Consider the following 15,381-nt stretch of genomic DNA (forward strand, 5'->3'; position numbering starts at 1 on the left):
AACGAACGATATTGGGGGATAAGGATCAGGAATCCTGCGATGTCTGTCACACAGAAACAACAACATCAACAAATTGATCAATTAAAAAGAAAATGAGATTGGTTTGTGAATAATTTCTTAATCTATTTTCATTTTGGACCGATGGCAATAACAATTTTACTCTTGATAAACCACAATTAGGTAATATTTTCATTATTCTTGTTCACATACGAGGTACCGCCATCTTGGTGCACTAGTTTCGGCCTCCATGAGCGAGAACCAATCAGAATTGGATTTTTTTTTAGGCCACTTTCAGCCCAATCCTGGCCTAACCAAAAGTGAGTTGTCGTAACTCTGGGTATAAAGGGACTCTACGTTTTGCGTGGTAGTTTCGTGATTTTGTTTATGCGCATATTTTCGATTGAACTTGAATTTCATGCGTTGGTGCCATTTTCACAAGCTATACTTCATTTTTGCACTATGAATTGATTCAATAAAATTATTATTACTCTTTTATCCCGTGTATGTTCCACAATTTTTCCGGAATAATCAGGAAATCTGGGTCAATTGAAGTTAATATTATTGGAATGATAAGCATAACAGAGGTGTTAATGTTCTTTGAATTAAGATTTCTGATGATTACAGTTGATCTTTTAGAAATTCTGTGAGTAGCAATGTAAAATATGAAAATCCTATATAATGATCTTAAAAATATAATTACTATTACACTATACAGCGACGCCTCCCTAGAAGCATACTATGTAAAATTTACGTAAAGTAAACAGAGAGTCGTTTTGAAAAACAACCAGCATCTAAATTTTGTTAAATTCTAAAAATCATTAATACCTATTGGTGCCAAACACAGAATAAATTGTAAAATTTGCAACTTAAGGAATACTAGAATACTTAAATTTATGGTTTATATGTTACTGCGTTCAAGTGCAAAATTATTTAAATATTTTGATTGCACTGTGTGACTATTTGGGACAAAAAAAGGAGGACAGCTAGAAGGGGGATTTTTGCGAAAGGGTTGAAAGGAAAGAAAGATTGCACGGATAGGACAAAGTTCTTAACGTGTTCGCACGTGCTAACTACCGGCGGCGATGCGATGTTCTTATGCATTTGTTTACTTTTCTACTCATGCGTTTAAGTCTCCAAACTCATGCACGCTCAGAAAAGCAGCGACTCGTGCGTTCAGCTAAAATATTACGATGGCGCATATTTGTGCATGAAATTTTCACGTATCACGGTGTTCACACGGCGATGTTACTACAAATTTCTACTTTCTCCATACCTCTCCTTCTTCTCCACCCCCTCTTCTTATTCTCGGATATAAATAAAAAATAAAAATAGTCCCATGAGAACAACGTAAGGTAGAGTACCTATACGTATAGGAAGAGTATGGACGACTCGAAGTATGTAGCTCTTAGGGCCCAAAAGGGACCTTTTCTGTAACCTTTGAAAACGAAAAATGTCACCGTCAAACTTTAGACTCCAATATCAAACGAAAATGGACAAGAAAATTCATAAGTAAGCATTCTTCCGCAAAAATGAGGAAGTTGATGCAGCATGAAAACAACGTAAGGTAGAGTACCTATACGTATAGGAAGAGTATGGACGACTCGAAGTATGTAGCTCTTAGGGCCCAAAAGGGACCTTTTCTGTAACCTTTGAAAACGAAAAATGTCACCGTCAAACTTTAGACTCCAATATCAAACGAAAATGGACAAGAAAATTCATAAGTAAGCATTCTTCCGCAAAAATGAGGAAGTTGATGCAAAAACCAAGTCAAATACGTGCTTTACCATAACGACGGTTCTCAACAATTGTGATTGTAAATCATTCTGGATAATTTGAATTCATGGATTGCCTACCCTTTTGGAGTCTAAGAGCTCCATCACCTAACATCAAAATTTTCGACTTGTCCATACTCTCCCTATGTAGGTACTCTAACGTAAGGTGACCATTCACGCGTCAGTGATCGTTTGATGGTAATAAAGGACAAATGCGCTTGAAGGACCCAAAATTGAACTCGGCCTTCATGGGTGAAGGGGGGCATTGCTGGGGTCATTGCTGGGGCAGAAAAAAATAATTTCAACAACGTGAACAGAACGTGAATGAGTTGAAGCAAGTGTAATGAAAGTTAACATGTCTACGACAAATTCGCCGCCAGAGACCGTCTGACTATTTTAGGGCGGATGCTACCACTAATCGACCTTCGTGAGAGCTCGTATTGTTTACACTAAAAATTGAAGGCGAACGTATATGGCGTGAGAGGAACCCTTTTCGGTTTTGTAGAAAGGTATTTTTGGAGCAGGTTCCCATTGAGCTTGTCATTTCACGATGATACCACTATTCGGCCATGGAGGAGCTCGTGTTGCCTAAACTGAAAGTGAAGGCGATCTGACATGGCGTTGATGCAATCTTTTCCTGCTCGATAAAAAAAACTCTCTTTCTTACGTGATTTCCGAGTACCCAACCTTACTTTTTCACCATGTTAACACTGTTCAAATCCCTTCTCATGTCTTCTTCTTTTTCTTCTTCCTCGACTTATAGTATTCTAATTTTCACACCATGTTCCCATTGAGCGTGCCATATTCCACAACGATACCACCATTTCTTGACTTCTCTGAAACCTTGGACATACAGTAAGGTTCTTCTGCAGGTCAATCATTGAAAGTTGAAATCAACGCGATGAGACATCGAAATACAATGTATTGCAGGGGTTGAGAATATGCAATAGGGCTATGTTTTGCCTTGTCGTATCGACATAGATTCAATAATAATTCAATAACCTTTATCCATTCGCAAGCGAGCCAGACTCCTCCCTAATTTGTCAACGGCGCGTGCGGAGAATCGCAGAGGAAGGCATGGTTCTCCACGAGCCGTTTCGCGAGATTTGTCCCAGGGAAAAATCCGACTTACGAAGTTGGGAAAAATATTGAGTTAACCAATATTTTTCCCTGTACCAAGTATGGTACTTGTACCCCTCGGACCCACTGAGAGAAGAAGAAGAAGTGAAAACGAATTGTGCGATATTTTATTCATTACTACCTACATCGTTCATGTTTGTTTAGTTAAAATAATGTGTCTAATGGTCAATTGAGTGTATTTATTATTTTGATCCCGGTTAAATACTCGACTTTAACTAATTTATCTTCCCGCGCAAACTAGTCACAGGACTGAATGAGCCCCGTCCCGTGGAGACGGTAACTGGGAAAAATCCCAGAAGTTTCATTCCTGCGATTCGAACTTGGGAAAAATCCCATGAAAACGTCCCGTGGAGACAAGGCCTAGCGCCACGACTGTCTTGCCGAGGAATACGCTGTTTGAGCTTTCGAATGTTGCCAAATTTTGTTTAGTAAAAATATAATTTTTCAGAAAAGTAGGAAAAAATTATTTTTTCTTGAGATTCTGAGAAACATATAGATTAAATCAAGAGTAAAGACCTCTACAAAATTAAAAAAGGAAAAGTCACAAGATCCTCAACAAATGTTTACTTTATCGCGAGAAACTTAGCGACGTTCGAATGTTCATACGGCATTTTAGCCCAGCAGGACGGCATTCAGGAAACCTGACATCATGACACTTGGTGCCTACGGGCGATATAAGAGCGATAAAATGCAAATGGCTCTGGCAGGAAATCTGATGCTATCTCCGGAGTTAATCGGTATAATTTACACAGTTAAATTAAGAAATTGCAAGTGAAATTACCTTCAAATGATAGATCTTTCTGATCAATTATTCTATGATTAACCTGTTTGTTTTTCTCTTATCTTATTTTCCTCTCTCTTGAGATTTATTTGGCTCCTGCTATTCTTTTATTTTCTCCCAGGAATCGACAGCCATTATCTTTTCTTAACTTATGTATTCTTGAGAGTGTTCATGAAGTGCGTAACGTTCTGGGGGGGGGGGGGGGTGTTGGAGGAGAGCATTACACCAGTGGCGTGGCGTGCTGTGCGATGTATCGATTATTATGCCGTTTAAATCTATGGAAAAGGATCGATAAACAGGGTGTTCGCAGCGAACACCTTAATAATCGATTCTCTACCATGTAGGTTTAAATGACATAACAATCGATACATCGCAAAGCACGCCACGCCACTGCATTACACTATTTTGCTTGTATGTGTTGAAGGATGAGCATCAGGATCTGCGTAAAAAAGGGAATAGGACATGGGCATAAGGGAGGGGGAGGGGTTGAAAAATCCGAGGTTTGGCGCTACGTATTTGGAGAACGTCCTGTAATCTCATTTTACACTGATAAAATTGGATTGTCTCTGCAGGTATGACAGGTGCGTGAAGTTTGGTGAGAGATGAGTTGGTACGTAGGCACTGTCGCACCGTCTTCGCTCATGCGGGACACATTGGCATCGATGTATATTTTGACCGAATTCTGCTGTCTGGGCCGAATTATTTAAGTATTGACAAATATGCTCGAAAACCGCATACATAGTGGTGAATAAAATTGTAAAAATATTATGCCAACGCTAAATCGGTTGTGGGTGCAAAAATGTTTCTTCAAGAAAACTGTACTTTGATTTTATGTACCATTTCTGGAAAGGATCGACAGCGCTGTCAAACCAGACATTTTTCAATGAAGTCAGTGTTTAAGAGTACCCGAGGAGGCTCTGAGGATGAAAATTCCGGAAAACGCAAAAAATTGAATGGTCCATGCTCATTTGATTAAGCTCGAGGTTGGCTTTAGTTGAGTTGATAGGGAAGCGCACGTGGCATGGGTTTTTTCCCCATATCGCCCGGTGACACTCCCAAACCTCGTATCTCGTTTGCGGGGTTTAAAAATCTCGGCTCTTACTTTATTTTTTTGAAGGAGGACAAATCAACATCATTCCTTGAATTTTTTTTTTTCAAAATTAACTTTGCACCGAGAAGAGAAATCTCGGAAGTTTTGATGAATTGATATTGAGTATTTGAACATTTTTTTACATAATATGTATATATTGAATAGTTCTCCATTAAAAAAATAACAAGTGTCAGGAGGTCTGCAACGTCGCAAACCGAGATAAGTGGTTTGAAAGTCTCGCCACTCATATGAGAGACATGCTAAAAATTCATTAATAACCGATAGCTTTAATTGCTAGAATTGGTGACAACTTTTTCTTCCAATTGAGAGAATGAGATGAATGCCACATAATAGTCTATGGACCAATTAATAATGTAGTGTCCTTTCCTGATGCCACCATTAAACCAGCTTCGGCGCCTGTAAAAGTCACTTCAGACTTTGAGAGGATTGTGAATTAGGGAAAAAATACAAAGGAAAAAAGCGGCTATATTCTTCAGAAGTTTGGTGTAAGCGGAATTGTTTCGCTCATAGGACTACGTCCAAGGGGCGAAAGCTTATGGGCAACAAAAGAATACGATTTCATCTCACAGACAGTAAAAAATCCAGTGAATAACGTCAATCAGCAGTGTCCGAAACTCATTTTTGAGTTTTAGGAGCCATGTTGCGCATCAAGAACGACTCTTAGGGGCCATTGAAGATTCTTTAGGGGCCAGATTGACATTTTGCATATATATCACGGCGTATTTAGTGAAAAATTAGACGCAAGATGTTTTAGTGACAGAACTAATAACTGTTGGGGGAAATGTTGAAAATTCACAAAAAAGAAGAATTAGGAAGTGTTTTTTTTTGGGGGGAGGGGGGCCCGGGGGAAGGCAATTTTTAGGGACCACGTTGGTGCAGAGCCATCATTTTTTAGGCGCCATGATCGATTTCTTGGGCGCATTTGGCGCGTCGGCGCCTGTGAGTTTCGAACACTGGTCAATAGCCTTAGTTCTTCGACACTTCAATGCTCTTGCTGCATCATCAGACTAGCAAATATCACTTCACTGAAAAAAAAGTTACGTCACACGAACCAACCAAACTTTGGCGGTAAATTGAACTGATGAACAAAGTTCGGTCAAATGAACCAACAGTTCGGTTCAACAATGCGAATAGTTGGGATGATATTGAACACCAAACGTTTGGTCCATATGACAGCATGCGGTAATATTTCCTAAGGATGCGGCTGTTAACATCTTGAATGTAAGAGTTATCAAGAGTCGGTAAAAAGTGGCAATCCTCCTTGAATGACATTATGCAACTACAAATGAGTCGGTCAAAAAATCTAAAGAAATGACATTGGTGCAGAGATAACCAGAAAGGGGCCGTCCCTAAATTACGTAACGTATTTTTTTGGCATTTTTGACCCCCCCCCCCTGTCCCCTTCCCCTAGAACGGCGCAACGCTCTCCTCGACCCCCCTCCCCCTATAGAGCGTTACGTAAATTAGAGGCAGCCTCTAAAGACGATTTTAATTTTAGTGAGAAATGCCAGTTAAATTTTGAAAAAGAGTTAGAAGGCACTGATTAAATTGAGTAAATTGAACGACAAAAATTCAGACATTAATCCGAGAATTGAGTCCTTAAGTTTAGTATATGTGCAGTCGTTTTGGAAGCTAAGTAGATGTCACGCTAATGACAAGGTTTGCCCCCGAAAAATAGCTTTGAGAGTAAAAAGTTTTCCAATAGCTCACTTGAATTAAGATCCGTTGACAGCGGTCAAATCAAAGATGCAAATTTAGAGATCTCTTCATTCTTGACCTTGCAAAATGCTTATTCCTTTCTTATCTTTAAAGGAAAATGAATTAGTGTGATCTCTAGGGACCTTCGCTAAGAACATTAAATATCCAATTATTGCGTGTTGAGCTCATTTGTTCCGCCCCTGCTATCTTCGTTGATCTTAGTGCTCACGAATTTTACATTGATGAAGCCAGATTTATACTCTTCCACGTCCCTAATTTCATCATTTAAAATAGCAGCGCTTATTAATCACCCGCGTGTCTTGAGTTCGAGCGATAATGTTTCGAATAGCCACTCTGCTATGCTAAGGAAAAACGCCGTATGAGCCTTCAGGCGTTGCCACATTTCCTTTAATAACCAACGAATTTACTAGAAAAATTCTGAATATCTTTCTCCCAATTTTCCAGACAGTTTTGTTCCCTATTTGATCTAAGTTATCTGAAAATTTCAAGGAAAAATACGAATAACTTTTCTCGAAATTACATGTTTTATCCGGGGAAATTTGGCAACTCCCAAAGTTCATACGGCGTTCTTCCTTAGCACGGAAGCGTCGGGGTTGCATATTCCATTTTGAAGGAAATTTTTGCCAAAAATTTCATTAATAAATGTGATGGGTGGGACTGCAGGCCCGCCACAAGGGGGGGGGGATACTGGGTCCCTGGTACCGGGGCCCGGGCCCCGGAGGGGGCCCGTGTTACCCGTGAAAAACCACTACGAATTCAAATGCAACCCTTGTTTCGTAAGAAAAAGTGAAAAATTTACCCTAAAAATTTCGCAAAAGGAGAATAGATTTTCAGAAACACGCTGGGGCACTGTAGAATTCTTCTTAAATTTTCAAAGAAGTATACTTCCTGGAAAATTTCTATCTAATTTCAAGATTTTCAATAGAGAGGGATATTTTTAGTAGCTGCGTTTCATTTTCTTCCGTCGTCAGATGCTGAGAGTATCCAGTCTGGGCATCCTCGACTTCAATGGCTCATGGCTCAAATCCCTTGCCATAGACAAACGAAGGGGCAGTCCAGGGGGGCCTGGCCCTCTTAGAACTGAAATTAGTATCATATGCCCCCCCCCCCAAAAAAAAAAAATAAATAAAAATTTTCCAGATTTTTTGAATGCAACAATTCGCAAGTATTGTGTGCTGAAAGTAGAAAAAATAAACATAATTATTCCGCAGAAATTGATGGAAAAATTCTTTATGGAAGCTTCAAAATGCGTCCGATTAGTCGTATAAATTCTAAAATTTCTCGGGGGATGCCCCTCGGACCACCCCCCCCACCGTCCGTGCTTGGGGTCCGGACCTTAAAACTGGTACCAGGGCCCGAGAAGGGATGTGGCGAGCCGTCACATTCACACGGCGCAATGATACAACTATTTGAACTCTCCGGAATGCGTGAGGTATCACGCCGCATTTGAAAGCGTTTTCAAATCAGCCAAGTTCCGTTATCGGAATAATCGTTTTGCATAGTTCATATTCTTTTGTTATTTTCCGTACCACTCGTTTATTTTTAATTCTCGTAGAAAAACCACCCATTTGCTAAATACAATTCTAGCTGGAGCGCACTTCAGCTATGCATTCACCACTGCAAAAATGTCAAAGGAAATCGACACGCACAGCGTGCATGGAGGCTATTTCCGTTTAAATTTTCCGTCACATTCTCACGGCGCAATGATACAACTATTTGAACTCTCCGGAATGCGTGAGGTATCACGCCGCATTTGAAGGCGTTTTCAAAACAGCCAAGTTCCGTTATCGGAATAATCGTTTTGTATAGTTCACATTACTTTGTTTCCATTTCTAACCACTTGTTTACTTATAATCCTCCTATAAAAACCACCCATTTGCTAAATACAATTCTAGGTGGAGCGCACTTCAGCTATGCATTCACCACTGCAAAAATGTCAAAGGAAATCGACACGCACAGCGTGCATGGAGGCTATTTCCATTTAAATTTTCCGTCACATTCTTACGGCGCAATGATACAACTATTTGAACTCTCCGGAATGCGTGAGGTATCACGCCGCATTTGAAGGCGTTTTCAAAACAGCCAAGTTCCGTTATCGGAATAATCGTTTTGTATAGTTCATATTACTTTGTTTCCATACCTATCCACTTGTTTAATTATAATCCTCCTATAAAAACCACCCATTTTCTAAACACAATTCTAGCTGAAGCGCACTTAAGCGCATTCATGACTGCAAAAATGTTAATGGAAATCGAAAAGGCCATCGTGCATGAAGGCTATTCAATTGCAATCTTCCGTCGCATTTCTAAGGCGCAATGATACAACTATTTGAACTCTCCGGAATGCGTGAGGTATCACGCCGCATTTGAAGGAGTTTCAAATCAGCCAAATTCCGATACCCGGATTATCGTTTTGCAAAGTTCATATTCTTTTGTTATATTCCGTACCACTCGTTTATATTTAATCCTCGTAGAAAAACCACTCATTTGCTAAATACAATTCTAGCTGGAGCGCACTTCAGCTATGCATTCCCCACTGCAAAAATGTCAAAGGAAATCGACACGCACAGCGTGCATGGAGGCTATTTCCATTTAAATCTTCCGTCACATTCTTACGGCGCAATGATACAACTATTTGAACTCTCCGGAATGCGTGAGGCATCACGCCGCATTTGAAGGCGTTTTCAAAACAGCCAAGTTCCGATACCCGGATTATCGTTTTGCATAGTTCATATTCTTTTGTTACATTCCGTGCCTCTCGTTTATTTGTAGTTCTTGTAGAAAAATTACCCATTTGCTACGTACAATTCTAGCTGTAGCGCACTTCAGCTATGCATTCACCACTGCAAAAATGTCAAAGGAAATCGACAAGCCCAGCGTGCATGAAGGCAGGCCCGCCACAAGGGTGGGATACTGGGTCCCTGGTACCGGGGCCGGGGCCCGTGTTACCCGTGAAAAACCACTTTGAATTCAAATGCAACCCTTGTTTCGTAAGAAAAAGTGAAACATTTACCCTAAAAATTTCGCAAAAAAGGTGAATAGATTTTCAGAAACACGCTGGGGCACTGTAGAATTCTTCTTAAATTTTCAAAGAAGTATACTTCCTGGAAAATTTCTATCTATTTTCAAGATTTTCAGTATTTTGAAAACTGATGGAAAAAATCTTTATGGAAGCTTCAAAATGCGTCCGATTAGTCGTATAAATTCTAAAATTTCTCGGGGGATGCCCCTAGGACCCCCCCCCCCCCGTCCGTGCTTGGGGCCCGGACCTTAAAACTGGTACCAGGGCCCGAGATGGGATGGGGCGAGCCTGGGTGGGAGGCTGTTTATGTAAATAGTACCGCTCCAATATACTTACGGGTTTTCGTTCTTCTTATAATTTGCTTTGTTGTCACAACGTTTTGTGCCAAAATATGTGACAGATTCACACGGAATGTGCGTTAAAGTGCATAGAAATTAAAATTGTTCAGTGTTCACAATGACAAAGTATATATTTGACTTTTTTTTGCCACGTAGGGAGACAGTAATTGAAAGCATGATAAGCAGTAAAAAATAATGTATTTATTTCTCTAACAAAAAAAAAATAAACATTTCCTTGATATTCCTTTGGACAGGATAAAAATTGTAATATTTATGCTTTTGGTTCACTTATTTTAACTCATAATATCACAGAAATTCGGATTTTATACAATCGCAGCTTTTCGTAAAGCTATAAATATTTACACAGCAATTTTGAACTTCCAATTTCTGGAGCTTTTTGATTTTATTTCATTTTGACCTAGACACGGTACAACGATTAGGTTCAGTTAAGCAAAGAAATTGTTTGATTTTAGAAATTGAGCATTTACATTACACAATGAAAAGGCCATATTAAGAAGATGCAGCTTACGTACATAAATTCAGCAAAAGCACGGGAAGATCATATATAAATACATTTTAACAAAGTTGGTTAATTCTGGATACCAGATACAAATGAAAGAGAATCGTCAAAAAGGCAACAGCCGACTCAAAATCAACGAAGAAAAGTTTCATACGTCCCTTAAGATCTCTATATTTTTTTTTTTTTTTCAGATGAAATCCCCTCTAAACCTCTCCTTCGATACATGTAAGAATAATTACAATAAAATGTTTGAGACAAAATTCGTTCGGTATCTATTTTGGAAAATACCTAAGTAATCAATTAGTTTAAGGTAAGGTGGTGGATTCACAGATTGTTCTTTACTTTACGGCGAACTCAACGTTATATGAAGTTTCAGGGGTCTCTCTCTGAGAAAAAAAATATCATACATTTTTTCTATTAATAGAGAACTAAGAAAAAAGTAAACAGAAAGAGAACAACAGCATAACGACGGCGTAAGTCGGCAATCACATAACTCGGTTTGCGACGTCGCAGACTTCCTGTCATACTTTATTTTTTAAACGGAAAACTGCTCAACGGCAATTTTTGCTCTGTGCAACGGCAATTCACGCTCTGTGCGAAGAAAAGTCTGCAAAAACTATCAGCAATGATGTCAATTTGTTCTCCTTTAAAAAAATAACATAGAGGCGGAGATTTTCAGACACTGCAAACGAGTTATGTGATTGCCGACTTACACCGTCGATAAATAGAAAACTAATTTTATGTGCTTGGTAAATACTAATTGAATGAATAATGCTGTATACAAGGTAGGTACAACTCAAATATCGGTAACATTTTAATACAAATGGGGCATAAGCGTATACTTTGAGGTCCAATATCTGCCCTACAGAAGGCAATACATCAAAAGATCCACCACAATATTGGGAGACATCCACGATACTCAGTGACACCAGTTGGAATAAAATGTTGAGGGTGTGGAGAGAATTGTCATGCTATCAAAAGATTGAATTACCTAATGCCTTCCTTTTATCTTTTTGATGAAAAAATTGACTTTTCTTTATCGTAATTACGTCCATTATTCTCAATTTTGAACTACTGCTGAGATTTTACTAGAATCACTATGCGAGAGCATAAGTGTATTTTCAGTTAGATTTTATCTTGGTATATTCCATTTTTGTATCGATGAGGTTTCTCTAAAAACATCAAGAAGCTGTTTTGATCATTAGTCTCGTGCCGCAGATACGTAGCTAGATAGATATGATCTTAAACAAATTCAAGGATTTAAGGATGTTTTTTCTACTCATGCCTTAGAGTCTCCAAACAGCACCGCATTAAGCAGGAAAGAGCCAAGCGCCAAGCCATATCAGCCATCGCCAAATTTCATCAAACAATTTATTTCTTTACAGGAGAGTAGTTGTGTGGTATCTTTTGAAAATGTCAGGGAGTTTGTTTAACATCATGAAAAAAGTCCTCGGAAATTTTTACAAAAATGTACACTATCGATCTCGAGTCAAATAATAATAAATCGTTTGATGAAATTTGGCAATGGCTGATTTGACGTAGTTCCCTCCTCCTCAACGTGGTCAAACTATTGGCTTGATTAGATATGGGTTTAAATGATCATCGATTCATTGAATTCTACCAATTAACGACACTGCCGAAAGGTTTCAGCAGAGTCCTTCATGAGGGAAGTTAAGGTACCTCAAGTTTTGACTGCAAAAAAACGTCAAAAAGATTACGTGCCTTTTTTTTCGTAATCTTTGATCAAGGCATTCCCTAATTTTTCTGCTCCATCCTTTCTCTAATTTTTTTCTCACTTTTTGCGGAGTTGCACGCTGCAAATAGGGTCATCGATGACCCACAATTGCACCATTGGCCGACGAGAAGGCTGGGAAAATCATCGATGCCTCCGTTTTGAGCTCACATTCGAAGCGTATCAACTCGGTATTAAAGTCCCTTGGTCCATTTTGGTTGGTAATCTTTGCTATTTGACATGGAAATGTAATATTTGTAGCGATTTGTGACTTAATGGAAGCCAAGAAGAGCTGGAGGAACGGAGAAATGTGAATTTTATGAAGGAGAAAAAGCGACTCTCGCTTTTGAAGCTCTTGAATAAATACAACACCGGGAGAGGGGTGAAAAAATAAAATTTGGTAAAAAATAGAAAGAAAAAACAAATAATCAAACAATAAAAACAGTTGTCTCAGCATACAAATACTTAACAGTAACTTTTTTTACTGTGTTCATCACCGAGGTAACCGACGAAACAAGCAATTTCTAGGAACACTTCCATTTTTTGTGAAACAACTCATAATATCTTGAATTGCTTCAGTTTGTCACTAAGTGGAAATGACCATTACATATCTTTGGCAGAATCTTTTGTTGTTTTTAACTTTGAGTAGTTACATTATGGCTTGAATGGAGTCGCTAACTGCGAAGACAATGGCACGGGGAAAAAACATAAAAAAGAGGTAACATGAATTGTAATCTTTGGGGGCATAAATATGGTTGACTCATCGCCGCGGTCAGTAGATAGGAAGTTTTTAACTTCTCCTGAAGAAAAGCTTTTGCGGACACTTACTCGTGAGTAAACTTGAAAGCCAGTATACATGCAGATTCTTCTTAAACACTTTTAATTCAATTTAATCTTCATTGAGTTTTGGATACGTGACGGTCCACGATATATTAATTTGCTGTTAGTTATGAATATTCATACAATATGCTTCACAAGGGGGGGGGGGGGGGTTGCAGTGAGGTAGCAGCGACGCAAGGGAGAATTTTTTTAACCATCTTCATATTGATCGTAAGGTACTCACCGAATTGGCTGCTGAGGCTTACTGGGTGAATCATTTTTTTTCACAATGAGTTTTTCCTCTTAGCAAAACTGGAAGTATGTTTACAAGACAACTATTTTGCTATGTGGCATTTGGAATTTTGCTATGTCCAACAAATCCTAACTATTAGGATTAATCGAAATATTTTGTACTTAAATTACTAAAGTATCTCCATTTTCTTCCAAAATTAAGATGTACATTTGAGGACAGCAATATTGAAACAAAGATTTTATTCAAACGCAACCTGCACTTGAGCGAAGGGCTGATTATCGAACATGACAGACAAAGCGATAGACAAAGAAGACATATGGTAAATCCAATCGGTAATCCTATTGGTGGAGGTGAGTGGTTGTAATGGACAACGGAGGGTGTAAGTGATAGACTGACTAACTGCAACCCACGAGAAACCGTTTAGCTAGTCCATCATTTTCTCTGTTAGTCTACAGTAACACCACCATCGGCGATCCCATTGCTTCCAATGAATAGGATCGCTACATTTCCCCTTTATCTTCTTTGTCTTTCGCTTTGTCGATCAATTTTAATAATCAGCTCACAAAAATTAGCCTACTACTGTTTGCTAGTCTGAAGTCGTTGTTTCCACTCTGTGTCAAACAGAAGTGCATTGTGCTCCTACACACCATTTGGACCGCGTTAATCAGAAAGGAACCAAGGCACATCAGCTATTGCCAAATTGAATCGGGCAATTTAATTTTTCACATGAAAACGGTTGTGCGGATTTTCGTGCAAATTTCGATGGATTTTCTCCATAGTGCGAAGCAAATTCCTTAAAAGTTTCAAAGGAATCCACACAAACGTTCTCTCGTAAAAAAATTAAATTGCCCTGTTAAATTTGGCAATAGCTGATGTGGCTTGGTTCCTTTCTGTTAAACGCGGTCAATTTGAAACTCTCCCGTATTCATAGAATACATAGAGTCGTAATGTAAGTGGGAGAGCCGGCGCCACTTCAAAGCATTTTCCAGGTCCTGAATTCCGCCTGAATTGTGACGCCGGGTCACTTTTTCGATACATTATCGATTGTTCCCGATACACGGGTACCCAGCCATTCGATGTAAACAAGGAAGATAGGAATCATCACGTATTCCACACCGCCATTTTGGATCGAACATGTCGTCACCTTCCAGGCAAAGTATCACAAGCGCCATGCGACGTTTAAAAATTTCCGCCGCCATTTTACTTCTTTGCTGAGAAATTGTTGGTTGAATCTGTTTGGAAATTTCACTAAATTTTATCGGCAGCACAAAGAGAATTCAGTGAATTTTTCGGACAGCTTCGTAGAACAATTTCTCTGTAAAAAAATAAAGTGGCGGCAGAAATTTTTAAACGCCGCATGGCGCTTGTGATACTTTGCCTGGGAGGTGACGATGTATCGAAAAAGTGACCCGAACTCGGCGCACACCGGGCTCAGAACTCGTCGAGCAGAACATGGCGCCAGCTCTCTCATTTACATGACGACTCTATGTACTCTATGTCCGTATTTCATGCTGAGTATGCCGCTGGGTCGAAATGGGCACCCGGTGCTATGGGTTGATCTCGTAGACGCAGTTGTACCTAGGGTGGGATTGGGGGTACTCCTCGGGCGGGGACGTGGCGCAGGGGACGGGGAAATGGGAGAAGTTGGAGGCGTCGCTGGTGGAGTAGTCGGTGTAGCCGGAGGTGCCGGTGCTGGCCGGGCTCATGAGCTCCACGTTGCTGTCGTACTCCGAGTGGGCGAACGGCGAACCGTGCGCCGCCACTCCCGTCGCCACTGAGTACGCCGGGAAACTCGGGTGCGTCGTCGCGTTGTAGCTCCGCTCGTAGTAGTTTGCGCCTGGAATCAAAGAAATAACAACAGAGTCATCGACACTGATTTTTTTTAAATAGAGAACTTTAGATAGGGGTGTGGCCTGGCCAAGGGTGCTGGGATGGTTCGGCACCCCAGGAATTCTGACGGGCGGCTCAGGGTAGAGTACCTGTACAGCGAGAGTATAGACAGATGTGAAACTCCGAAAATGCATCAGGCTTTCACCGATGCCTCCGCGAATAAAGTTAGGGCCCAGAAATGCAGCCAATCTATGAATTTCAATTATCCAGAGCGCTTTACTAATACAATTGTTACGAACCATCGTTTATAAAGCACGTATTTGACTTAGTTTGTGCATAAATTTA

General features: G+C 39.8%; 1 protein-coding gene across 2 annotated transcripts in view; it reads right to left on the bottom strand.

The window, feature by feature from the left end:
* Nucleotides 1-10,061: 10,061 nt before the first annotated feature.
* Nucleotides 10,062-15,381, bottom strand: part of LOC140225771 (uncharacterized) — a 111,633-nt gene continuing 106,313 nt past the window's right edge. For both annotated transcript variants that reach the window (XM_072305679.1, XM_072305680.1), the window contains one exon: nucleotides 10,062-15,043. In XM_072305679.1, coding sequence (XP_072161780.1) covers nucleotides 14,754-15,043 — 290 coding nt within the window. In that variant the 3' untranslated portion in view covers nucleotides 10,062-14,753. The remainder of the gene's footprint in view (nucleotides 15,044-15,381) is intronic.

Source organism: Bemisia tabaci, unplaced genomic scaffold, assembly GCF_918797505.1.
Source record: "Bemisia tabaci unplaced genomic scaffold, PGI_BMITA_v3".
In the NCBI taxonomy this organism is placed as follows: domain Eukaryota; kingdom Metazoa; phylum Arthropoda; class Insecta; order Hemiptera; family Aleyrodidae; genus Bemisia; species Bemisia tabaci.